Source organism: Lontra canadensis, unplaced genomic scaffold (genome assembly GCF_010015895.1).
Source record: "Lontra canadensis isolate GAN:19392208 unplaced genomic scaffold, GSC_riverotter_1.0 scaffold3, whole genome shotgun sequence".
Taxonomy (NCBI): domain Eukaryota; kingdom Metazoa; phylum Chordata; class Mammalia; order Carnivora; family Mustelidae; genus Lontra; species Lontra canadensis.
In genome coordinates, this window is record NW_022630997.1 from 31935153 (window position 1) to 31960925 (window position 25773).

Genomic DNA, 25773 nt, shown 5'->3' on the forward strand with positions numbered 1-25773 from the left:
ACAGTTAGGAAAGGGCCAAGGCATTATTAGTGTGTGCTCTTGGGGGCAGTGGATCTCCTAAGGCCTATACTATGACATCGTGATTTCCAAAAATAATTTGCTTTGTAAGCATTTAACTAGTCACCTAGACGAAATTTTTCCATGTTGGGGGATTCAGAGTTTAAATCTTTAGGGGCACCTGGGTGGTGCACTCACTTAAGCATCCAACTCTTGGTGTTTGCTCTGCACTCAGCGTGGAGTCAGCTTGAGATTCTTTCTCCCTTTCCACCTCCTGCTTGTTCTCGCTCACTCTCTCTCTCTCTCAAATCTTTAAAAAAAAAAAAACTTTAGATATTTATATTTCTGTGCATTGAAATAAGTGTTGAGTACAAGATATTCCAAATGTTGGATTATCCCAACATAGACCATTTTGTTATGTAATGCTCACCTAAAATCTATCACCTCAGTACCTTGGATTTTCGTACTATAAGCAGAGTATGCTAACTATCTTACCCAAATGATTTTTTTTTTTTTCTTAAGATTTTATTTATTTGAGAGAGAGATCACGAACAGGGATGAGGAAGGGTAGAGGAAGAAGCAGACTTCCCACTGAGCAGGGAGCCCAGTGTGGGGCTCCATCCCAGGACCCTGAGATCATGACCTAAGCTGAAGGCAGACACTTAACCAACTGAGCCATTCAGGTGCCCCCTATCTAAATGATTTTAAGAGCACATTATATTAATGGTTTTTAAAAAAATTGGTTCAATCAGACCTGATGGATTTATTTTAAAGAAATGAATCTAAATATGTTTATTTGAGCATCCCAGCTTTGTATTTCTGACACAAACTCAGCTGTTTATTTTATTGAAAAAAAAATAGCTCTGTCTGATGCTGATTTTAAGATACATATTACTGATTTAGAATTGAAATTCAACTTTATCAATTATAAAGAATAAAGTGAAATATAGTAAATACAGTTTCGTGTGTGCGCGTGTATGCATAGCTAGGAAAAATGTTCTTTAAGCTCTTATTACAGAATGGCTAAAGAAATATGTAATTCCACTCACATTCTTCTAGTTTGCGGCATTGTTATGGGGAACATGTCTAGAAAGGAAAATTTTAAGTAACAGAGCTTTATTTAATGGATATTTTCCTAGAGTATTCAAAGGGGGGCGATTTTCACTGAATGAAACATGTTCAAGGCTTCCAGCATATGAACAAATGTCAGAACAGTCATACTAACTGAAATTGTCACCAATTGCTCACATTAACTTTTATTTTTGTCTTTTGAAGAATCTGTCCCTTTGTACAGCTGCCCTCATGTACATACTGAGTAGAGATCGTTTGAACATGGATCTTGATAGAGCTAGCCTAGATCTCATGATTCGACTTCTAGAACTGGAACAAGATGCTTCTTCAGCTAAGCTATTGAATGAAAAGGACATGAACAAAATCAAAGAAAAAATTCGAAGGCTCTGTGAAACTGTACACAACAAGCATCTTGATCTAGAAAATATAACGGTGGGTTTCTTCTTTCTACTTTAAAATGAAAATTACTTTCAGAAAGTTTTACATTAATCACAGCAGGTGTGTGACTTTGGAGAAATCATTTAACCTCTTGGTCAACAGTTGGGCAAGTTCTTCTAAGGTTCAGCTCTGAGGATAATTCTGTTCCGTGTCTGAAATTCCTAGATTAGTCCTCCTATATTTAGATTTTTTGCCAAATTTTCTACTGCATTTTGCCTATCCTTTTTTCTTGGGGTGTGTGTGTGTGTGTGTGTGTGTAGGAGTCAGGAATAAAGATTCAGAGGATTTGTGAGGGCCATTTAAGTGAGTATTCACTTACTCCAGAGTATCTCAAGGTGTCTGATTAACTCTTCAAGGGCCCAAGGCTCAGAAGGAAGTGTCCTAGGCACCTGCCTTCCCTGGAGCAATGGCTATCGTAATACTGGAGTCATGGCCAGTAGTAACTCTTAGGTTCAGCACAACTCCTGAAGTTTAAGATGACTGTGTTGTTTCGGGTTGATTCCAGTTTTCCTTTCCTCTGGCTTTTTTTACTTATAGAATCAGTAATATCCCCACAGGTTACTAGACCAAAGAAGACAATTGGTCTTGTCATTTTGAAAAAATAAAATTATTTGTTTATATATAACCTGACTTTCAGATATTCCCAGTATCAAAACTGTATAAACATTGTTTTTTCTACTGCCTACTAAACTGAAAACTGCAGCATTTACCTCAAAAATTACAGAATGCTTTGTGCTCGCCAACTATGACTTAGGGGTATTGCTCTGTTTAATTAAGGTAGAATAGGATATTTGTGTAAAGTGGGGCTTGAGGGGAAAGCAGGTTAACATTAAAAGGCAAGACAGAATTGAATGTATTCAGTACATTAAAGTTGGAAAAATAGCTGCTAGGCTCAGATGGTGGATAGATGGTCAGATTGTACCTCACCAGACTATTTGTATACTATATTTAAAATATATTTATAATTAAAATATATTTGTAATTAAAATATATTTGTAAATGTATATTTTGTAATTTATTTTCTTTTAACATTTTTACAGCATATACAGATTTTTTAACGATACAAAAGAATAAATTTGAGATAATTTTTATTTGCTGCATCATAGAATAAGTGTACCTTTTTTGCAGGGGCTTCCTATGTTGTTCAGCATTTATAGATTCTTTCCAGGCATTTGCTGTTAAATATATATACTTGTCCATTGAATTTTCTCTGTGGTTTGATAAATTTATTAGGATGGTAAATAACAGTATAGTAACTTTCTTATATCATGTTAAGTCATTTACTTACATGATTAAAACCAGAACACAGTTGCTAATTTTAGGATGCCTCTTTTCCTCCCAACTTCAGCTAGTCTTGAATATTTTGTTTTAAATCTTACAGTAGACATTGTTTTGTACAGTGATTGTCCCTCTACACATCAGTTTTGGATTTTTATTAATTACTTCTTCCTTGAAATACATTGTTATTCCTGATGTGCCATGGGAAGATAATTTAAAATATTATAGTGTTTTCATATATAATTGATGTGACTGAGAGTTAACAATTGCTCATTAGTATTCTGATTAATGATTTGTGCTTTAACTCTTTGAGAGCTATTCCAGTTTTCATATAAAATGTTTGAATTGTAGGCTATTTTTAATTGCTAGCTTATGAGTAGGCTTTATGAATATAGCCTAAAACATCAGACAGCCCTTTTTATGCTGACAGAAGACAAATTAAAATCCCTTTTTAGCATACAAACTTAACGATTTTTTGCTATATTAATTTCAAATTACTGTCCCCTTTCTTATTTAACAAAGAAAGCCTCCTTAGGCTTCAGTTTTATTACTACAGTGAGTCTTGAGCTAATATACCTGAATTGATCTTATTAAATTACTTTTTCAGGGATTTAGAGTAAGAATTGGGCAAAATGGAATCTTTCTGTAGTGATGATTTCTAGTTCTTTGTCACCTTTTATTTTTTATTTATTTATTTTTTTTTTTTGGTAAGGAATAGACTAACATAGTCTAGATCTCTTCTAAATCTATAATACTAAGATTTTTGCTGGTAAGCTCTCCTTTTTTTCACTTCTTAGTATCTATCTTCAGTTCTAGATAGGCCAGGAGGACTTAATGTAAACTTGTATCTTTGAAAGGAAAGAAGCTTTGGAAAGAAAACCAGGTCTTATCAGCCTTCTAATTTTGTTATGCTGATATTCCTTATTGCAGCAGGAACCAGACTGTTCTTTGTTGGTGGGTGTCCCATGCTTTTAAAAGGAAACACAGTAAGAGAGAAAAATAATGATTAAAGGCAAATCAAGAGAAAGAAGAACTCTAGTCCAGTTGTAACTTTGACCTTTACTGCTCTGTGCTGCTTCTAGTGGTGGTCCCCTCAATCATTATTTATATATAATTTTGTCATGATAGCCACATGATGTGTATCCAAGTTGCCAACCCTGCATATAAAGTTTAAGACTGGTGAATCTGAAACCCTGAAAGTAACAGGATTTTTATTCAGAATAGGTAAGGAAATATATGGAATAATAAGAAGAAAAACAAGGAACTTTGCAAGGAAAGTAAAGAATAATGGACGGGGGACTCACTTTTAGAGGAATACAGTTAGCTTGTAAATATGTGGGAAAAAATGTACAAGTTTCCTGTAGTTTGAAAAATTCAAACCAAAGCACTAAGATATCTTTTTTTTAACCCTTTGGCAAAAATGTAAAGTGATAACTAGTGCTTTTAAGGATTCAGGGCCACTGGTATATACACACTTTGCTCCTGTAATTAAGTGTTACAGCCTTTGTGGTGAGTTAATCTAGTATAGTGATTTATAGTTCATATATATGCACTTTGATTTAGCAGTCCTATCTTGCCTCCATACCAAAGAAATAACAGTACCACCATTTATTTCATTGAATTGACAAATGGTAGACTACGTTTAATAAGGATTTTCTCTGTGATAACAAGCTGGTGGCTAAAAGTATTTAACTTAAAGACTATTTTGATAGACATTAGTTCAGTTTTACTTATAAAAGCACCTACTGTATTATAAAGAATACTCTGGGCTTGTAGCATGCAGTGAACTTTTCCAAAAAACAGTCTCTTAGAAGTGTTGCCTCAGGATTATTGTTAAGAGTCAGTATTTATTAATGATGCCTCTTATTTTTAGACTGGGCATTTAGCTATGGAGACCTTGCTGTCCCTTACTTCTAAACGAGCAGGAGATTGGTTTAAAGAAGAACTCCGGCTTTTGGGTGGTCTGGATCATATTGTAGATAAAGGTATGACATAAACACATATAATATTTTTTTTTAAAGATTTATTTATTTATTTATTTGACAGAGAGAGAGAGAGAGAGAGATCACAACTAGACAGAGAGGCAGGCAGAGAGAGAGAGAGGGAAGCAGGCTCCCTGCCGAGCAGAGAGCCTGATGCGGAACTCGATCCCAGGAACCTGAGATCATGACCTGAGCCGAAGGCAGCGGCTTAACCCACTGAGCCACCCAGGCGCCCCACACATATAATATTTTTATGTGTTAATTTTAACCTGAAGAAAATATTCTGTGTACGTACTTCAAAAAACTACTGCATCAATTTAAAAAGATCTTCTTTTAGGAGCATCTTGCAAATCTTGGAACTTGAAAGGAAAGGCCATTAGCACTTTGATATTGGAGAATTATGGAAATAATTATAATAAAAGGCTCATGTATTTCAACATCTGAGAGTTTTATAAAACTTAGAATAAATAATGTTCAGGGAGGTTCCAGCATACTCATGTGTGAACAGATGGCTTTTAGTGTTAGCTAAGGGGATAGATATTGAGGTGATGAGGCCTGCTAATTTTATATCCATTTCGTTTCTCCTAGTGAAAGAATGTGTGGATCATTTAAGTAGAGACGAAGATGAAGAGAAACTGGTAGCCTCATTATGGGGAGCAGAAAGATGTTTACGAGTTTTAGAAAGTGTAAGTATGGACATCTATGTTGGGAAAGTTGTTTAATTATGATTGTGTGTGGGAGACTATCATATTTTACTATCATATTTTATTAAATATCCCCAAAGTTTTACTTTTGTTAATTCAAATTGAAATTGTTATACCAATTAAGCAGCCAGTGTTAATGAACAAGTTAAATAATCAGTTCAGTTTATGTGTATCATCACTCTTTGGGAAACCTTGTATGTCAAGTTTGTTTTTATTTCAAAAGGTTATTATTCTTTCCTTAATGTGGAATTCTTAAATATATTAATTTGTTTGTGGGAAATGATAGTTAAGAGCTGTCAGGTTTTGTTTTTTAATTAGTAAGGATTTCCTTGATTTAGCTATTTGTTTTGTTTTTTTAATTAGTAAGGATTTCCTTGAGTTAGCTATTTGGGTCACATGGTTTATAATCACAGCTTATGATAATATTTGGCTTTGAGGAATGATACTCTTGAACTGTGTGTGCAGTAAGTATATTTGTTAATTTGACTTTTATGAATGATTTAACGTAGTTCAGTGTAGGTTACAAGTTATGCTGCCGGTGTGTTTCAGAATGAATAGATTGTGTATTGACCAGACTGGATTAGTGACGTACTTTTTGAAACATCTTTGGGAAAATAATCTAGTATGAATTAAAAGTTCCTGAAAAGACAAAATTGAAAATTGTTCTTTCTAGCTTTTAGAGTGCTTCAAGTGCCTTAGATTAAACAGATACCATTTTTTTGTTCTAAATGAATTCCACTTAGGACTTTATTAGTTTCTAAGTTAGAAACTGCTCTTTTCTGATACTCAGAGTGATTGGTAATTCATGATAGTGAATGTGTAGTGCAGAATGTGTTACTTATGAGCAAGCAATTATAACGGTGTTTTTTAATTTTGTAATAAAGGAATAGCTCTTGTATTTTAAATCTGGGATATGTTGGTTATTCTCTTAGATGACAAGGGCTGATTCTTTCATATCTTTGTCTTTAATAGTACAGAGAATATATATTGTATGTGAATGAATTAAAATTATGGATTACCACAATTATTTCAAATTTTTCCCTTTTAGGTAACAGTGCATAATCCAGAGAATCAAAGCTACTTGATAGCATATAAAGATTCACAACTCATTGTTTCTTCGGCTAAGTAAGTTTTACTTAAATAATCATGCTGTTTATTGGGGTGTCTGGGCGGTACAGTTGATTAAGTATCTAACTCTTAGTTTCTGGTCAGGGTCATGAGATCAAGGCCCATTGTTGGGCTCCACACTCAGCAGGATGTCTGTTTGAGATTTTCTAAAATGAATAATTTTTTAAAAAATACATATCATGATATTAAAGCGTTTGAGTTGACCATAAAGGAAATATGATTGCTTCGCCTTCCTTCATAAAATACTTCTGTCAAGTTCTGGGAACTAGAAGTAGTACAGTATAGTATAAAAGTTAGGAGTATACATTCTGGAGCCAGAATGAGTAAATGTGGATCCCACCTTCATGACTCCAGCCCTGTCACCTAGGGCAAGTCATTCACTTGCTACAAGTTCTTCAGAAGGGGGTAATAATTACATTTACCTACCTGAGGTTGTTGTCACAATAAAGAGATCATATATATGCTAATATGTGTTAAACTATATACGAAATTTTAAAAGATATGTTTGTTAAATATTATGTGTATGTGTAATTTTACGTATTTTAAAATATTTTAAATGATGTTTAAATGTCTCATATATTGTGTAAGGTACCTGTTAAGGTATTTTAAAGGCCTAAACAGTTCTTAGCCTAGTAAAAACTAAGTGTTAGTCCTTATTTTTATTGTAAATGACCTTTTCTAAACTAACCCTCTTCTGTCCTTCATACCTATTTTTCCAGATCTCCATGCAGGTCCCCCTATTTCACTCTCTCTGCCCAATTTGCATGATATCAGGCTAATGCTATCACCTTAGTTCATGTAAAATTTCCAGTTCTGTCTCCAATCTTGGCTCGAACTTAGTACAACAGGTTCTTACTGGTATCTCCATCCTAGTTCTTGATATTTCTGCCCTAGTTCTCTGGCTTCCAGCCTGTCCAACACAATACCACAGCGGCTTAACTTTTTAAAAATAATCCCAAATGCCAAATCTCTGATTTCTTATTGTCTTTGAATGTGTATCCAAAGTCCTTGGAATAATATCAGAAGGCCACTGTAGCAGGCTACAACTTCCATCTGTTTTTTTAATCTCTTATTTTGGTACGTTTCAAACATAGACAAAACAGTATGATAAATCCTGATGTACATGCCATTCAGTTTGAATAATCACCACCTAGGGCCGGTCTGTTTCCATCTGTAACCCTGTTCATAACCTTTCTATATTACTTTGAAGCAAATTACAGATTTTATATAATTTATTAAGTACTTGAGTATATATAATCTCTTAAAAAGAGGACTCTTTATTTTATTTTAAATATTTTATTTATTTATTTGTCAGAGATAACAAGTAGGCAGAGAGGCAGGCAGAGGGGGCGGGGGGGGTGGGGAAGCAAGCTCCCTGCTGAGCAGAGAGCCCAGTGCAGGGCTCGATCCCAGGTCCCTGAGATCATGACCTGCACCAAAGGCAGAGGCTTAACCCACTGAGCCACCCAGGTGCCCCAAAAGAGGACTCTTTAAAAGATGTGACCACAATACTATTTTCATACCTTATAAATTATTGATTGCTTAATATTATATGCCCAGTCAGTATTCAGGTTTCCAATAGTCTCAGATTTCTAGTAGTCTTTAGTTTCCAATAGATCTGTATGTTTCCCCTCTCCTTTTTTGCCTTGTATTTGTAAATTTTCTGTCACAGTTAGTGCCCTTAAGTCATGTATTCTAGTTGTTTGATACCAGAGTTTTATCCTCCCTTACCAAGAATTTGCAAGTTAAATCAATTTATTTCTTTTAAAATGTCTCTCATATACTTTATGACCCCTGACAGGTGTCTTCCAGAAGGAAGTAGGGGTACCTGGGTGGCTCAGTCGGATGAGCATCTGCCTTCGTCTCATGTCACGATCTCAGGGTCCTGGGATCAAGCCCCACATCGGGCTCTCTGTTCAGTAGGAGCCTGCTTCTCCCTCTCTCTCTGCCACCTGCTCTCCCTGCTTGTCTCTCTGTCAAATAAATAAAATCTTAAAAAAAGAAACAAAAGGAGGTATTTAATATGACAGTTTTCATCTCTTTCATCATAAATAGGAATTTTCTGTCAGATGTTTTAGAAGTGGCAGTGGAGGTCAGAATTGGATGTTTGTGAAATATCACTCCTTTTGCTATTTGAACTTTTCAGTAGGACCCTGATAAATGCAGAGAGAGCATATTGAAAGATTAAAATGGTACACCCCTGTTATTCTCCCCTCATGTACCATCTCAGACTGTGACTTAGTTCATTACTACTAAAGGCAGTTAACAATAACAGCATGGTAGTTCTGGCTAATATCTTCAAACATCTAAACACCAAGTTATTTTGTATTAGACATGAGAAACACCTTCCTAACCATATGGTACATTTTAAGGAGAGGCTAGAGAGGCATTAGATATAGTGCAGTTTTCTTTAAGGAATTTGTATGGTGTATATAGTACATAAGAAATCAACTGACTGAGTCAGCTTCGTGTCTAATAGACTTTTTTAAATTAATGGATCTGGTGATTTAAAGAGAGGCTTCAGAAATACTAGAGTCACTTAAGGATTACATTTCCTTGTTATTTTGGATAGCAGCTTGAGAATCCTTGGGATGTAGCTGATACCCTATGTGGCTGCCAGGAGACATGTCAGTTAAATGACCTCATGTTAAAAAACATGATTAGCTCTAATGTTGATGAAGTATTTAATACCATCTATTTATGGTTATTTATTATGCATTATTAACATGAATAATACTCTGTACTGCTAAGAGCTTGCATCTTAAATGAAAAACATCTGAATGAAATTCAGAAATGTCAAGTGTTAGTTCTTATAGGTTTTATCTTGTGTGGGGAGGGATGGTGGTAGGTCTCTTTTGTTGGGGAGATTGGTAAAATGGGAACAACTTTAAATAGTATAGATGTAAACTTCTGCATTGAGTTTATAATTTTAACTTTCCTTAGAAAAATTAAAATTATCAAGTTTTCTCAAAATTTAGCACTTAGTGTGTTATTAGACACATTTGGTATATGACTAAATAGTTAATACATTATAGCTTCTGGAGTAGAAAGAGAAATTAACTTTGCAGCATTTATGAGAGATTTAAAATGTTAAGGTCCAAGTAAATAGAAATTCTTAGTATAACTAATTTTGTTTAACATAATAGTCTATATTTTGTTTTCTCTTAAGAGCATTACAGCATTGTGAAGGATTGATTCAGCAGTATAACCGTGCTGAGAACAGTATATGCTTACCTGACAGTAAGCCTCTGCCTCACCAGAATGTAACCAACCATGTGGGCAAAGCAGTAGAAGACTGCATGAGGGCCATCATCGGGGTGTTGCTCAATTTAACTAATGATAATGGTAAGTAATTTAATTTTCTACATGTATTCTCACTGAAAGCTTGTATGTTACATGTAAAAAGTTATTCCCCTTGTTTCTTAATGTAGTGATTAATTGCCATCGTATAATTCACTTACTCATGTATAGATGTAACTACTTTGAGGGTTAATATTTTCAGGACCAGGGGCACCTGGGTGGCTCAGTGGGTTAAAGCCTTTGCCTTCCGCTCAGGTCATGATCCCAGAGTCCTGGGATCGAGTCCCGCATCGGGTTCTCTGCTCAGCAGGGAGCCTGCTTCCTCTCTCTTCTACCTACTTGTGATCTCTTTCTGTCAAAAATATAAATAAAATCTTAAAAAAAAAAAAAAAAATTTTTCAGGACCAGCCTGGTAGCTATACGGAGGCACCCGGGAGCCCAGTTGGTTGGGCAGCTGCCTCCTGCTCAGGTCATAATCCCTGGGTCCTGGAATCGAGCGCCGCATCGGGCTCCAGCGCCGCATCGGGCTCCTTGCTCCATGGGGAGCCTGCTTCTCTGCCTCCTCTGCCTGCTGCTCTGCCCACTTGTATTCTCTCTCTCTCTCTCTCTCTCAAATAAATAAAAAGTTCTGGGGCATCTGGGTGGCTCAGTGGGTTAAGCCTCTGCCTTTGGCTCGGTCATGATCTCGGTCCTGGGATTGAGCCCCACATCAGACTTCCTGCTGGGCGGGGAGCCTGCTTCCCCCGCTCTCTGCCTGCCTTTATGCCTATTTATGATCTCTCTCTGTCAAATAAATAAAATCTTTTTTTAAAAAAAAAAAGGTCTTAAAAAGAAGTAGCTACATGTTTCTAACCTTTAAGTTCTATGTTAATGAATATTGGTTATTAGTGTCACATAGAAGAATCAGTAACAATTTTCACATTGTTAACATTTCTTACTTCAGAGTGGGGCAGCACCAAAACAGGAGAACAGGATGGCTTGATTGGCACAGCAATGAACTGTGTGCTTCAGGTTCCAAAGTACCTACCTCAGGAGCAGAGATTTGATATTCGAGTGCTGGTGAGTTGGAGTGACTTTTCAGAAAGCAGTATTTGATCTATTGAGTTGATAAACTTACTGGTTTTGGGTTTAAGAACCAACTATTTGATATATTGTGGATTTCACTGGATTCCTTGTGAACATACCTTAATGTACAGAAGAGAGCTGTGAAGGGTTCTGTGCAAAAATTAAAAGTATAAGAACTAAAAGTAATGATTTTTAAGAAGCGGTGAAATCATTGGGAAGACCATTATCTTAATCTTATATACTGGTTTTTAACCATTTAGTGGATGGTAGAACATTAAGTTTCTACTGGTAGCAGAAGTTACATGTATTATGTTGATGTGCTTTTAATTCTCACCTGTGGTAATATGCATATTTTAATTTTTGTAGGGCTTAGGTCTACTGATAAATCTAGTGGAATACAGTGCTCGGAATCGGCACTGTCTTGTCAACATGGAAACATCATGTTCTTTTGATTCTTCCTTCTGTAGTGGAGAAGGAGATGATAGTTTAAGGATAGCTGGACAAATTCACGCTGTTCAGGCTTTAGTGCAGGTAAGTAACAATTTCAAAACAAGCTAACACCTTCAGTTTGTGGATTGTCCAACTTCTTCATCACTTGCACCTTTCCCTGCCTCTTCCTCCCTCCTCCCTGTGTGTGTGTGTCTGTCTGTCTCTCTCTCTCACCCTTATCAGTTCACTGAGAGGCACACTGGGTTAGAATTTATACCCTTCCTTACTTTACTCCACTGACAGTTCAACTGTAACAATAATCACTCCTTAGGCATTGTTAGTGAAAAGCAGAAACAAGGTGTATTTGTTAATGAATCAAAATATTTTTTTTTAAAGATTTTATTTATTTATTTGACAGAGATCACAAGTAGGCAGAGAGAGAGGAGAAAGCAGGCTCCCCACAGAGCAGAGATCCCGATGTGGGGCTCGATCCCAGGACCCTGGGATCATGACCTGGGCTGAAGGTAGAGGCTTTAACCCACTGAGCCACCCAGGCACCCCAAAATATTTTTTTTTTAAGATTTTTAAGATTTTTAAGATTTTACTTATTAACAGCCATCAAGAGAGGTAACATAAGGAAGGGGAGTGGGAGAGGGAGAAGCAGGCTTCCTGCTCAGCAGGAAGCCTAATGTGGGACTCGATCTTAGCACCCCGATATCATGACCTGAGCCAAAGGCAGACGTTTAACGACTGAGCCACCCAGGTGCCCCTCAGAAGATTTTTAATAACAAATTAGGAATGAAGACCAAGCCCCAATCCTATCCAGTTCAGGTCCTTCAAGCGTTTACTTCCTGGTCTGATCTGTGTTCTGTACACACTTGTATGATTTGGGAAAAACTCCAAGTTACTAAAATCTACCACCAGCAAAGCAAATGCCAAGTAGATCTCAAAAATTTGCTGAGTATAGAGAACAGTGGTATATAAACTTCAATACCCCTAAAAAAATAAAATTTGAATTTTATATAAAAGTGCTATTAAAATTTCTTAAAATTTAGGGATTTCCAAAGCCCCTTTGGAGAATCTATGAGGTCAAAATCAGATCTATAATACTACTGCCTTCTTTCATTCTCTGATAAGTATACAGTGTTTTCCAGGATCTACATACTATGTGATTGTGTTACTGCTCTGCTGGCTAATGGAAGGAGTGTCTTTGTTTTATCATTTTCTTAGTTTTTATTTCAAATTCAGTAAATATCAACAGATCAAACACACATAAAATTTGTCTGGAGTCCCCAGTAATTTTTAATACTGTAAAAGAACTCCTGAGATCAAAATATTTGAGAAGAGAATGATGGGGTCCTAGTTATGAATCAGAAAAGATCAAATTGTTGTGGATTACCTTCTTTCAGGTATTACTAGTTTCAAAAAGGCCAAAAGGATTAACAGGGTAGCAAAGGTTTCAGAAACAATGAAGTAGACAGTTCATTACCAATTCTGAACATATAACAAAGGTACTTAGGAACCTATTAGATTGGCAAAAAAAAGTTAAAAACTGCAATGCCCACCATAAGAAACAAACACTCACTTGCAGCTTTTTGGGAGAAGGGTAAACTGAGGAGAGCGACTATGTTTAGTGGCTGGGATCAGGTGGATTGGGGACATCAATTTTTACTTTTATTTCATTTTTTTAAAGTTTATTTAATTTCTACACTCAATGTAGGGCTTAAGCTTCTAACTCTAAGATAGTGAGCCACATGTCCTCCAACTGAGCCAGCCAGGCACCCCACAGAAGTAGCAATTTTTAAAAAATTTTTAAAGATTTTTATTTTATTTGTCAGAGACCGCACACACAAGCAGGGGAACAGGAAGGCAAAGGGAGAGGCAGGTTACCCTCTGAGGGAGGAGTCCAATGGTGGACTCGATCCCAGGACCCTGGGATCATGACTTGAACTAAAGGGAGGTGCTCAATTGGCTGAACCACCTAGGATTCCCTCAATTTTTATTTTTTAAGTTACTTTTTTTAGTGTTTAATAATTTATCGGTTTCTTATAACATCTGAGACATCAAGTTTTAAATACATATTGATAAACAATTCTTAAAAGATTTTATTCATGTATTTGAGAGAAAGCTCGAGGTCAGGGGGTGGGCAGAGGGAGAGGGAGAAGCAGGCTCCCCACTGAATAGGGAGCCCAATGCTGGGGTCCATCCCAGGACTCTGGGATCATGACCGGAGCCAAAGGCAGATACTTAACTGACTAAACCACACAGGCGCCCCCTGACACAATTTTTTTTTTTTTTAATTCAATAGAGAGATCACAAGTAGGCAGAGAGGCAGGCAAAGAGAGAGGAGGAAGCAGGCTCCCCGCTGTGCAGAGAGTCCGATGCGGGGCTCGATCCCAGGACCCTGAGATCAAGACCTGAGCTGAAGGCAGAAGATTAACCCACTGAGTCACCCAGATGCCCCCCGACATAATTCTTAAGCCAGGAAATTACTCTACAGATATACTTTGAAAAGTATTCCCTCACCCGGGAAAGGGGAAAGTTATGGCCCAATATTTAGGAACACAAAGATATTTATTTGACAAAGAGAGAGCACAAGCAGGCAGAGAGAGACAGGGAAGCAGGCTACCCGCTGAGCAGAGAGCCCGATATGCGGGGCTCGATCCCAGGACCCTGAGACCACAACCTGAGCCTAAGGCAGAGACTTAAACCACTGAGCCACCCAGGCGCCCCTAACTTACCCCTTTTAACCAGAACGCATGCTTCTTAGGGTTAGTGATCTTAAAAGCAAACATAACTTTATATTTGGGTGCATACATGTTGCTTGATGTTCTTTTAATGACCTTCAAAAATAATTTTTATCAGCTATTCCTTGAGCGAGAACGAGCAGCCCAGTTGGCAGAAAGTAAAACAGATGAATTGATCAAAGATGCTCCCACCACTCAGCATGATAAGAGTGGAGAGTGGCAAGAGACAAGTGGAGAAATACAGTGGGTATCAACTGAAAAGACTGATGGTACGGAAGAGAAACATAAGAAGGAGGAGGAGGAGGATGAACTTGACCTCAATAAAGGTACATTTATTTTAAATCGTGTATTCAAATTCAGAATGATTTCTTTTTTTTTTTTTTTTTTTAAGATTTTATTTATTTGACAGATCACAAGTAGGCAGAGAGGCAGGCGGGGGGTGTGGGGGAAGCAGGCTCCCTGCCAAGCGGAGAGCCTGATGTGGGGCTCGATTCCCGGACCCTGGGATCATGACCTGAGCCGAAGGCAGAGGTTTTAAACCACTGAGCCACCCAGGCGCCCCTGTTTTCTCCTTTTGAAACATTTTTAATTCATGTGTTGTCATAATCTTGCTATTATTTTATGGCCTCTCTAGTTCAGTGTAGACAAGCTTTAGTATTTCAGTGCTCATAGCAGTTCTTTGCTGGCTTCCTAGCAGTAAGGAAGGCACCGGTGCAGTGCAGGAAAGGTCTGCCTTTTCTTCCTGCTCTGGCCTTTCTTTAATCACCTGAAAAGAGAGTGGTTGAACAATAGGACTCCTAAAGGTTTTTACAGTTTTGAAATTTTGATTCTTGTATGAGCCTCACTTTATAAATTGAGATCTATTATCATAAACTACGGTAATAGTTCTCAAATGGTATGTCGTGGCTTGGAAGCACAGTAAGGAATACACTGATGGAGATGTTACATTTATTATCTCTTGTCAACAACTGGTATTGGATTTACTGTTTATGCAAGTACTGCAGGATAGTCATTTGTCACCCAGGTTATAAGATTGAATAATGTTTAGCCTCAACCAGGCTAGGAAGCAAGTCCCAGCAAATGTCTTTTTCTGAGCCTAGTCTTGTTCTCTTATGCCCACTTTTCCACTAATGGCATTAGTTCTGATATTGTAAGAAATTGCTTTTCCGTCTTCTAAGTGTTCATTGTTTCCTTTGGCATAATATTTTTGGTTGCTTAGCAGTCTTTTTTAATAACGGCTCTGTTGGGGTAAGTGTTAGCTTGTGAGGACTACTGTAATGAAGTACTGTAGACTGAGTGGCTTAAACAACAGACGTGGGTTTCCTCACAGTTCTGAAGGATCCGCATGTCAGGGTTGGTCTCAGGCTTGACTCTCCAAGCTTGGATTGTAGATGACTGTCTTTTGCCTATCTTTTTAGATAGTCTTCCTTCTTTGTATGTCTTTTTTCTAATTTCCTGTTATGAGGATGGCAAACAGAGTAGGCCTCCACCCCAGTGACCTCATTTAAACTACCTCTTTAATTAAACACTCTATCCAAGTGTAGTTTGTACGCTGGGGTACTGGGGGTTAGGAGCTAAATATATGCAAGGAGTGGGGCCATAGTTCAGCACGTAACAAGGTAAAATTCACCTTTTTAAAGTGACTAATTGAGTAGTTTTCAGTACATTTACAAGGTTGTGCAACCCATCACCACTCTGTAATTTCAGAACATTTTCATCACCCCCAAAAGAATCCCTATACCCACTTAGCAGCCATTACCCTCTGTTCTCCCCTCCCCAGCCAGTGGCAACCACTAATTCTGTCTCTAGATTTGTCTTTTCTGGACATTTCATGTAAATGGAATAATATGTAGCCTTTTGTGAGTGGCTTCTTTCACTTAGCCTAATGTTTTCAAGGTTCAGTCATGTTGTAACATGTTATTAGTACTTAATTCCTTTTCATAGCCAAATACTCCATTGTAGGTGTGTACCACACTTTGTTTATCTAGTTATCAGTTGATGCATGTTCGGTTGTGTCCACCTGTGGCTCTTAAGAATGATGCTGCTGTGACATAGCGTTCATGTACAAGTTTTTGTATGAACATATATTTTTACTTCTCTTGGGTGAAAGTGCTGGATTATTTAACTCAGTGTTTAATATTTTAAGGAACTACCATGCTCTTTTCCAAAATAACGGCTTCATTTTACATTCCTACTGCCCATGTGTAAGCGTTCTGGTTTTTCCAAATCCTTACAAATAGTTATTTGTATTTTTTATGTTAGCCATCCTAGTGGGTATGAAGGTATATGTCACTTGATTTGCAGTTCCCTGTTGAATAAATAGTGTCAAGCATGGTTTCACATGCTTTTTGCTCATGTACATATCTCCGTTGTCTTTTCACTTTCTTGATGGTGTCTTTTGAAACACAAAATTTTTAAGTTTGATGTTCAATTTATCGGAGTTTGTCACATTTGGTTTTGGAGTGTTACCTAAGAAGCGGTTTCCTAACCTGAGGTCATAAAGATTTAGTCCTTTATTTCCGTCGAAGAGTTTTATGGTATTTGTGCTTATATTAAGGTCCCTCTTCCATTTGCATAATTTTTTGTTAATTTGTGTGGATATCCCATTTTCTTAGCTCTATCAATGTTTAAGGAGTTCTGAAGAAAAGATAACTTAACAGAATTGTTGGTGTTCTGGGTAGGGTTGTTTTTTGTTGTTGTTGTTGTTTGGTTTTGGTGATACACTGTTACAATTTTGTGTTTAAATATTTTCAGCCCTTCAGCATGCTGGCAAACACATGGAGGATTGCATTGTGGCCTCATACACAGCACTACTTCTTGGGTGTCTCTGCCAGGAGAGTCCAGTAAGTAATAGTTCAGTATTGTTTTATGTGTCTTAAAAAGATTCCCTTGTGACAACTTTGTACCATCACCTAATTAACTTATGTATTACTGTATTTTCCCCCCTCATGTTAAAACTTTCAAATATTTGGTAAACTTTTTTATAATTGTTTATCTTTTTAATTTCATGATTTTAAAGGTACATTCCAAAACAGAAGTTTAATGAGAAAGTTTTGAGTGATGAATGAATTGATTTACATGGCTTTCATTCAAGTAAAAGCATAATATAAAATCTATGCTCAGCTGGCTTAAGATGGGAAAGTACAGTCTCAGTGATATTATGTGCTATCTGTCTTTAAACCCTACTGTTCTCTGCATGTTGTCTTGTGGTAGGTCTCCTCCTGGTCCCATGCTGGCTCCGGCTGCGTGTCTCTTCTAGTTAAATAATGTCCAACAGAAGAAGGTGGCCTCTTCATGTCTGTTTCTTTTTAAGAGCAGTGTTTTTCCCTCTGGGATCGCTCCACACCCACTGTACCAAGTAGAGCTCCCCTTATCTTGGCCAGCATTGGCTCACGTGACTTTTGTTTGAACCACTTACTGGCAAGGAAAATAGATTAAAGATTTAGATTATGATGATTTAACTGGTAGTATTAGTGTCCAGTTGGTGGGGCTGAGTGAGTATGGAAGCAGAGGGTTCTGGCTGTTGGGACAGTCATTGGGAGACTTCTTAAGGGAAAGGTCTAGTGGAAGAGCCAAATTTTAAAATGAAAAGGAGGTTCTTTTCCTTAGGAGCAAGGGAATTCAGGAGGCAAGAATGGAAGTCTGTTCTGTAGTGAAAGGGTTAGCTTCTCTTTTGTGTTTTTTGTTTTTTCCTGACACCCTATCTCTTCCATATTTATATTACAGTCAAGCTCTGTTCTAAATGCGTAGTAGCCTGCTGCACTGTGGCCCTTGCTGGCACCATGGCTTTTAAGAACAAGACCAAAGTTCTCATCATTGCTATGGAGGCCCTGCAGGATCTTTATCCCCTTTCCTGAAATCTTTTCAGCTCAGTCCTTTTCCTTATTTCCTTCAAGTCAGATTTTAAGGGCAAATGAGAAACATACATCAAGAAAAGGGAAAGAGGGAGAGGCACGTCTCCAAAAAACAGTGGGCATACTATTTAATGATTTTTTAGGTATTCTATTTTGCACACACCCTAGTTTCAGATGTGTTCTTTTTTAAATAATGGGTGTAGACATTAACTTATGATCCTGGCACATGTGATTTATCTTTGGCCATTTTTGTCATGTGAATGTCATGTACCTATTCATCGGTAACTCTATTCTAAAGAGATCATAAGGTCCTTAAGTTCTGGGCAATGTTGTGAATTCATAGAACTCTAGACGTCATTATTGCCTTGTGGGGGGTCATTATGATTACCTGCTCCCCGCCCCCAAAAAAACTGGGTGATATACAAAATGTAAAGGAAGTTGGTTTGCTGAATGTATAAGTGGAAGAGAAACGAGAAAGCAGTACTATAGTACTATAGTATAGTAAAGGCTGCTTAATGGAAGCCCAGGGGATTGGGTCGTCTTCCATTGCACCATGGAAGCTGTATAGTTTCCATCGGGATTGCCCTTATGACATTCATCTGGTGCATTGCAGTGGTCAGTCTCCTCACTGGTCTTTGTCTTTTCTGCTCTCTTGACTCCATTCCTGAAATCTTGGATACTGCTACCACAGCTGACTTCCCAAAGAGCACATCTGATCATTACTCTTTACCAATCTTTCTTGGTTTACCATCAGTTAGGGAATCATGACTTTGTTTACTGCTACAAGTAAAACTTGTTAAAACTTCTTTTTCTAAATCTGTCATACCCATTGGGTATTTTCTAAATTTCCCAGATAGGCCATGCCATTTCTCATTTTTTTTTTAAGTTTATTTAATCTCTGCATCCAATGTGGGGCTCAAACTCACAAATCCGAGATTGAGTTTTATGCTTTTCTGAAAGAGCCCCTCTCATTTTTTCTTTTTGTACCTGCTGTTCTCTGTTTAAAAACACATGCTATGGCTCCCCTTCCCATGCCCCAGCCACAGTATGTTGGATTCTGTAAAGAATATTGATAGAAAAGGGTTTGATTATTGAGGGTTTCACTCAAAACCTCGGGTCTGTTCATTTATTTTGTATCATAGCAACGCACTTCTCTACTGAGTGGCCTTTGTAGCCGCTGAAGCTACTGCTCTTCCTACCGTCATGCTGTCTTCCTGGAATTGTTTGAAGACATTCTTAAACCCAGCTTTCCTTTAGCTGTGTAGTTTCCATTGGGATTGCCCTATAACATTCACCACTCCAGTGATTGATGTTGCATAATTTAGCATATGGTTACTTAGTAACATTCATTAGATCTTTTCTGAAACAGTATTCATACTATTTTATCATTTCAAAAGTACACTGACAAAATTTTTTTTAAAAAGAGAGAGGGAGGGATGCTTGGGTGGCTTAGATTGGTTTTATATATGTGTGTGTATATAGCAATGTCCTCTGCTGGCATTGCTGACATGCCAGCATGCAATGCCAGCTGACATTCTCTCATGAAACAAGATTATCTTTGGAAAGATCTGGTTAATTCCCAGCCTACATAGGAACATTTTTATTAGGAGGATTTTTATTATTCCATAAGCACCAGAGTACATTCTCAATTTCCCCCTTATTTTCTTGACATTGCTTCCCACCCCAACACACATATACTCAGCAGTGCATTTTATTCTTTCAGGCATTTTTCTGTATACTTAACAAAAGTAAATATGGATACAGGTGTAGCGTTTGCCAGTTTTACCTTTCTGAGCATGGGATGGAGTAGGGAATGCACACATACACACAAAAGCAGAGTTTAGGAGGGTGGAAAAGGCAACGGCATATTAAACAAGGAGATCAAGGACCTTGTACAAGTTTGGAAGAAGGTATGTGCCAAAACCAGTAACACAGTGCAGGGTGCAAACTCCTGTTTTCTGCCACCTGACCAGTATATCTTTGATCTCTTTTCTCAGATCAATGTGACCACTGTGCGAGAGTATCTGCCAGAAGGGGATTTTTCAATAATGACAGAGATGCTCAAAAAATTCCTGAGCTTCATGAATCTTACTGTAAGTAGCTTCTGTTGCAGTTTCGGTGGTCATAAATATGATGCATTAATGACCGTAGAAATGAAAATCCTGTATGGCCCTCATGACTAGAAGCAAAAAGGGATTTTCTTGTGATGTGTTGTTTTAAGATAACAGAATAGCAATCTATTTGGCCATAATAATTAACAGTTATCAAAGCCACCGTTTAATCTTAGTGTTTTGATTTGTAGTGTTCAGTTTAGTGAAGCTAAAAAGAATTTAAGCTTTGATTTGATGCTTGTTAAATATTAACTGTTACTTCCTCTTTCCCCTCTCACGCTCCCTTCAGTGTGCTGTTGGAACCACAGGCCAGAAATCTATCTCTAGAGTGATCGAATACTTGGAACATTGCTAGCTGCTTTACCTTTGCTTCAGGTGCTCGGTAATGCTGGAGCTATTCTTAGACAAAGAAAAGTCATGAAAGAAGTCCTTGAAGATATACCAAGAACATTCATCAGTATCATTCATGTTTGGATTTTTAAGGCCACCTGATTTCTTCGTCATGCATTCTGCATTTGCTAAATGACAGTTACTACATCAATCTGCAACTATCAAAAATGAGGGAAAAGGTTCAGGCTGTTAACAATTCCATGCAGTATTTAAATACACTTAACTTTGGCAGAGTTTATACTCTCCCCTTGTTCTCTTGCTTTATTCTGGGCAAGTTCTAAGGGGAAAATTTGTGCTGCTGTTAGTGCAACTGCTGTGTATGTTGAGCCACTGTTGTCATGCCAGCCAGGTGCAAAGGCAGCTTAGCTACTGAGGTATCGAATGTTTTGAGGACATTCTAGACAACAGCTTAGTTCCTTTTTCAGGCTCATTTGCTTTTGCTTTTTTGTTGAATGATTCCAATCGTAAATAAAGCTTTTAATAATTTTGTGAATTTTTTTTTGTTGTTGTTCCCTGAACTACTGTCTATATTTAAAATTAGATGGAATCCAAAGACACAAGGGATTAATAGTATATTTTTTTATTTTTGATTTGGTTTGGGTTGTTGAACTATTTTTCACTTTTGAGACCATAACCATATTATCATACCATGATGAATCGTAACTGTAGACACAAGAAAACCGACAACAGTTTGATGGAATATTATGTAAGATGATGTGCCCTGTTAAAGGATGAAGCAAGATAGACAAACCCAGGGTAGTTTCAGCTTAATACTAGAGGAGGCTCTTGAAACATTAAGTTTTGAGGGAGGACTCTCTAGATATATTTTCTAATGTTCAGTACAGTCATATAAGGAAGCTAAAACACCAATGTGGAATTCATGTTTCCAGATAATGTGTATATTCTTCTATAGAGTGACAGGATCAAATGCATAAACGCAAAGCCTTAAATTGCTGGTTCAGAGAAGATCCTTTTTTTCATTCAGAGTCTTAGTTCATAGAACAGTGTGTTTGGAAAATAGTCATGGAACACACAAAACACATATATTTAATTTCACAACATTGCAAATCTTTGTGTTAATTATTATTCAGTCCACTGGTTAAACTTTTTTTTTGTTGTTGATTGGGCCTGAATACAGGCTTTCCAGAGATTTCTTTCATTAATACTTTTAAATACCTTTCAGGTAGTTATATCATGTTTCTTCATTGGATTTATAAAACTTGAAGCCATAAAAAATATTAGTTTGGTGTGTATTGAGGAAAATAGCTTAAAGTCTAACTGTTACTCATTTAGACTTTGTTATTTCCTTGTATAAAGTGACAAATCGGGGCTCTTGTATCAGTGCCAGCTGTAATGTTTTTTAAATGCAGTGGCTGCCTTCTATTGTCTTCCTATTTTTGATAATGCAGATTGTTGGGAAATCTATAAGGAAGTAACTGATTCCAGGCAAATTGTTTTCTTCCTCCTACCCACCCAACCCCCACCCATCACCTTTTAACAGCATAGTTATGCCAGTGTAACTTGGGAAAGATTGAGGTTTTATTTGCCCTGAGTATAAAAGCTAGCTTAGCAAACTTTTAAAAGTATATCAATAAGTGATATTCATAAAATTGAATTAGTTAGATATATTTTGTTTAATAATTTTAAAGTGCATTGATATTTATTAATCATTGGATTTAGGAAGAGGAACAGATTTTTGGTAAAAACTGACTTGTGGCAGATGGTAAAGAATATTACAAAATGTTTGGATGAGAACAATCAGGGCGAACTACATTTTTCTGTTACACTGGTAATCATTTGAGAATTGATTTACCTCAGTGTTTAACAGTTTTTTGTTTTGTTTTGTTTTTTAAATAATAACTAATTGTCAAGCACTGATAGAGATGCAGACTTTGGTGGGGGGTGGTGGGGGAGAAATCACCTCACCAGCTGCAGTGCATTTGTGTGTTTTTAACCCTCAGAGAACTCTGCATTTTAGGGTACTTGAGGCTGACTTGCAAATTAAAGTTTTAAAGTAACCTTTTTTTCCATTGTAAATATTTCTGTAAATACTACCAATTGGAAATTAGAACAGTAGAGTACTTTTCTGAATCCAATCCTATTTTTATTTTATACAGTATTTCTCAGCTGTGATCTTTGGAGCAAAAGCCAACGGCAGGAAAAAAATAGTTTGTACCAGTTTCATGAAGTATGTCTTTGGGTTTTTGTAAATAATTTTAACTCAAATAAAATTGCTACTTTCAATACACATGTTGTCTTTAACATAAATCTATTGAACTGTTTTGGAGGAGGAAGTCTCATGAATTTGATACAGCTGACCAAGAGGAAACATGATGTGTTATGTGACTTTCCCTTCAACATACACATAAAAACCAATTTTTGTTAAACATTATGTACTTCTCCATGTTCTTAATGCTTCTCTAAATGTAATGTCAGTTCTCAGAAACACAGGTTCATTGAGGAGGATGACTTTCTGCTTGTATAGTTATGCCCTTGATACATTTATTAAGTTAGTTGCCTTAGTCTTTTTGCCTGAGTATGACCCAAAACTTCTTTTTTACTTTTTTACAGTTGCTTTTTAGTTGTTCAGTTTTCTTGTCAGACTTTCAAGTTTCCTGCATGGAATACAAGTGGATTCCTCCACCTCTCCTTACTGCTTTTAATCACAAAACTAGATTAAAGGATATCTTCTGTGAGTTCCCATCCACTTTACCCCTTCCAGCCATAAACAGTGTATAATAACCCTGTTTAAGAGTGCAGACTGTGGCTCTAGAAAGACCTAAACCATATACATCTATTTGGAAACCAAGTGCTGATGTATGTTCGAGCAATTTCCCAACTTTTATTCTACTTACTCAGCTAGAAGATGGGGCTCCTGCTTGCTTCAGGGTTGTGAAGACTCAGGGAAACTGCATGTGAAGCAGTGGCGCACTGTGTTCCAAACGTAGATCCAAGTAAATGGGAGCCTTCACCAAATGGTTCTGTTCACACACTGTCAGGAAATTAAAATATTCTCAAAAATGGAGTAGACTACCGTGACTATTTCAGACATCTGGGATAATGGCTTTGATATTGCTGAGGCCATTGGGTTTGGGTCCCTTAAACTGCAAGTCTCTAAAATTATTTTCAGAATTGTTAATATCTTGGTAGTGACTAAAGCAGGGAGAAAATCAAACAAACTTGAGTGATTATTAAAATGTTTCCAAACATGTCCTTCCAGTTTTCTTACATTGGAAGGAAGGGCCAGAAGAGGTTTGCACAATTCACTGTCAGTTAATGGTCTTCTCATATTGGATGCATAGATTAATAACTTGACCTAGAAAATCTTTATTTTTAAAGTTTTTTTTTTTGTTTTTTTTTTTTTTTTTTTTTTTTTTTTAAGTAATCTCTACACCCAACATGGGGCTCAAACTCATGACCTTGAGGGTTGCATGCTCTTCCAACTAAACCAGCTAGGCACCCCTAGAAAATCTTTAAACTGAACAAAGAATTTTAATAGTAAGTGTTTTGGTCAAACCTCTATTTCCTTCGCCTCTGTGCAATTTAAATACTCCAAAGGCTTATGTATTGGATTAAGGAGCAAAAACAGAAAACTGTATCAGTGTACTACCTAGTTTTCAGTTACCTAAAAGAACCTGTTACCTAGGGGCGCCCGGGTGGCTCAGCTGGTTAAGCGGCTGCCTTCGGCTCAGGTCATGATTCTAGGGTCCTGGGATCGAGCCCCGCATCGGGCTCCCTGCTCGGCAGAGCGCCTGCTTCTCTCTCCCTCTTCCTGCCGGTCTGCTTACTTGTGATCTCTCTCTAGCTCTCTGTCAAATAAATAAATAAAATATTAAAAAAAAAAACCTGTTACCTAGAGTTGTATTACAGAGGGTGTGGCTCAATGGAACTATACTGTTGGGAGGTTCATAAATCTTAAAGTAGTTTAATACTTAGTAGATTGTAATAAATTAGAGATGGATGTTATAATCCCTACAGCATCCAGTACAAAACAATGCAGAGACATATGGTAGAGCTGCTTACAAGAATAAAAATGGAACACTGAAATACTTTGGTTAACTAAAAAAGGGTGAGAAGAGTAACAACAACAACAACAACAAAATCCTGAGATAAATAGGAAACAAATAGCAAGAGAAAATAAATTTAAAATTCACATGGAAATGCAAAGGACCTAAAGAAGTCAAAATAATCTTTAACAAAGCTGGATGATACACACTATTGAGCTCAGTCTCATTATAAAACTATAGTAGTTGAAAGCTGATATTAGCATAAGGAGAAAAAAATCAGTAAAAAAAAAAAAAGATGTACACCTACACAAACATGGTCAATTGATTTTTGGCAGAGGTACCAAAGTAATTTAATGTAGAAAGTTTTTTTTTTTTTTAAGATTTTATTTATTTATTTGACAGAGATCACAAGTAAGCAGAGAGGCAGGCAGAGAGAGAGGAGGAAGCCGGCTTCCCGCTAAGCAGAGAGCCCAATGCGGGGCTCGATCCCAGGACCCTGGGATCATGACCTGAGCTGAAGGCAGAGACTTTAACCCACTGAGCCACCCAGGTGCCCCTAGAAAGTATTTTTAACACATGGTTCTGAGACAACAGGATATCTATTAAAACAAAAACAACAAAAAACTCTGACCCCCTACACCTCATGCCAAACACAAAATAACAGATCATATATAAGTGTGAAAGCGAAAACCCTAAAGTTGTTAGAAGAAAGTATGAAGGATATTCTCATTTGGGGATTGGCATCAGATAACCAGTAAAGGAAACAATGGATTAGATTTCATCCAAATAAAGAACTTGTTTTTCAAAAGACACCATTAAGAAAATTAAAAAGCAAACCTCAGACTAGGAGAAAATAATCACAAATTGTGTGCTTGACGAAGGACTTGTGTCCAGAATATATAAAGAATTACAGCTCAATAAGCAAACAATCCAATTTTAAAATGGGCTAAAATCCTGAATAGGTACCTCACAAAGGATAACATGAATAATCAATAAACACATTAGTCATCATGGAAGTGTAACTCTAAATTAGAAGATATATTTATGTTCAGTAGAACAGATAATTTGAAATATGTTAATACTAAATGTTGACACAAGCAATTGAGGGGCACCTGGGTGACTCCGTACATTAAGCATCTGCCTTTGGCTTGGGTCATGATACCAGGGTCCTGGGATGGAGCCCCATGTCAGGCTCCCTGCACAGTGGGGAGCCAGCTTCTCCTGCCCTGTGCTCACTGTTACTCTGTCTCTCTCAAATGAATAATTAAAATC

General features: G+C 37.1%; 1 protein-coding gene across 2 annotated transcripts in view; it reads left to right on the forward strand.

The window, feature by feature from the left end:
- Positions 1-22742, forward strand: part of WAPL (WAPL cohesin release factor) — an 85244-nt gene extending 62502 nt beyond the window's left edge. For both annotated transcript variants that reach the window (XM_032838401.1, XM_032838396.1), the window contains exons 9-19: positions 1273-1500; positions 4658-4769; positions 5355-5452; positions 6519-6595; positions 9768-9943; positions 10842-10957; positions 11330-11494; positions 14258-14465; positions 16894-16982; positions 19991-20086; positions 20394-22742. In XM_032838401.1, the coding sequence (XP_032694292.1) occupies positions 1273-1500; positions 4658-4769; positions 5355-5452; positions 6519-6595; positions 9768-9943; positions 10842-10957; positions 11330-11494; positions 14258-14465; positions 16894-16982; positions 19991-20086; positions 20394-20459 (1431 nt within the window). In that variant the 3' untranslated portion in view covers positions 20460-22742. The remainder of the gene's footprint in view (positions 1-1272; positions 1501-4657; positions 4770-5354; positions 5453-6518; positions 6596-9767; positions 9944-10841; positions 10958-11329; positions 11495-14257; positions 14466-16893; positions 16983-19990; positions 20087-20393) is intronic.
- Positions 22743-25773: the final 3031 nt, after the last annotated feature.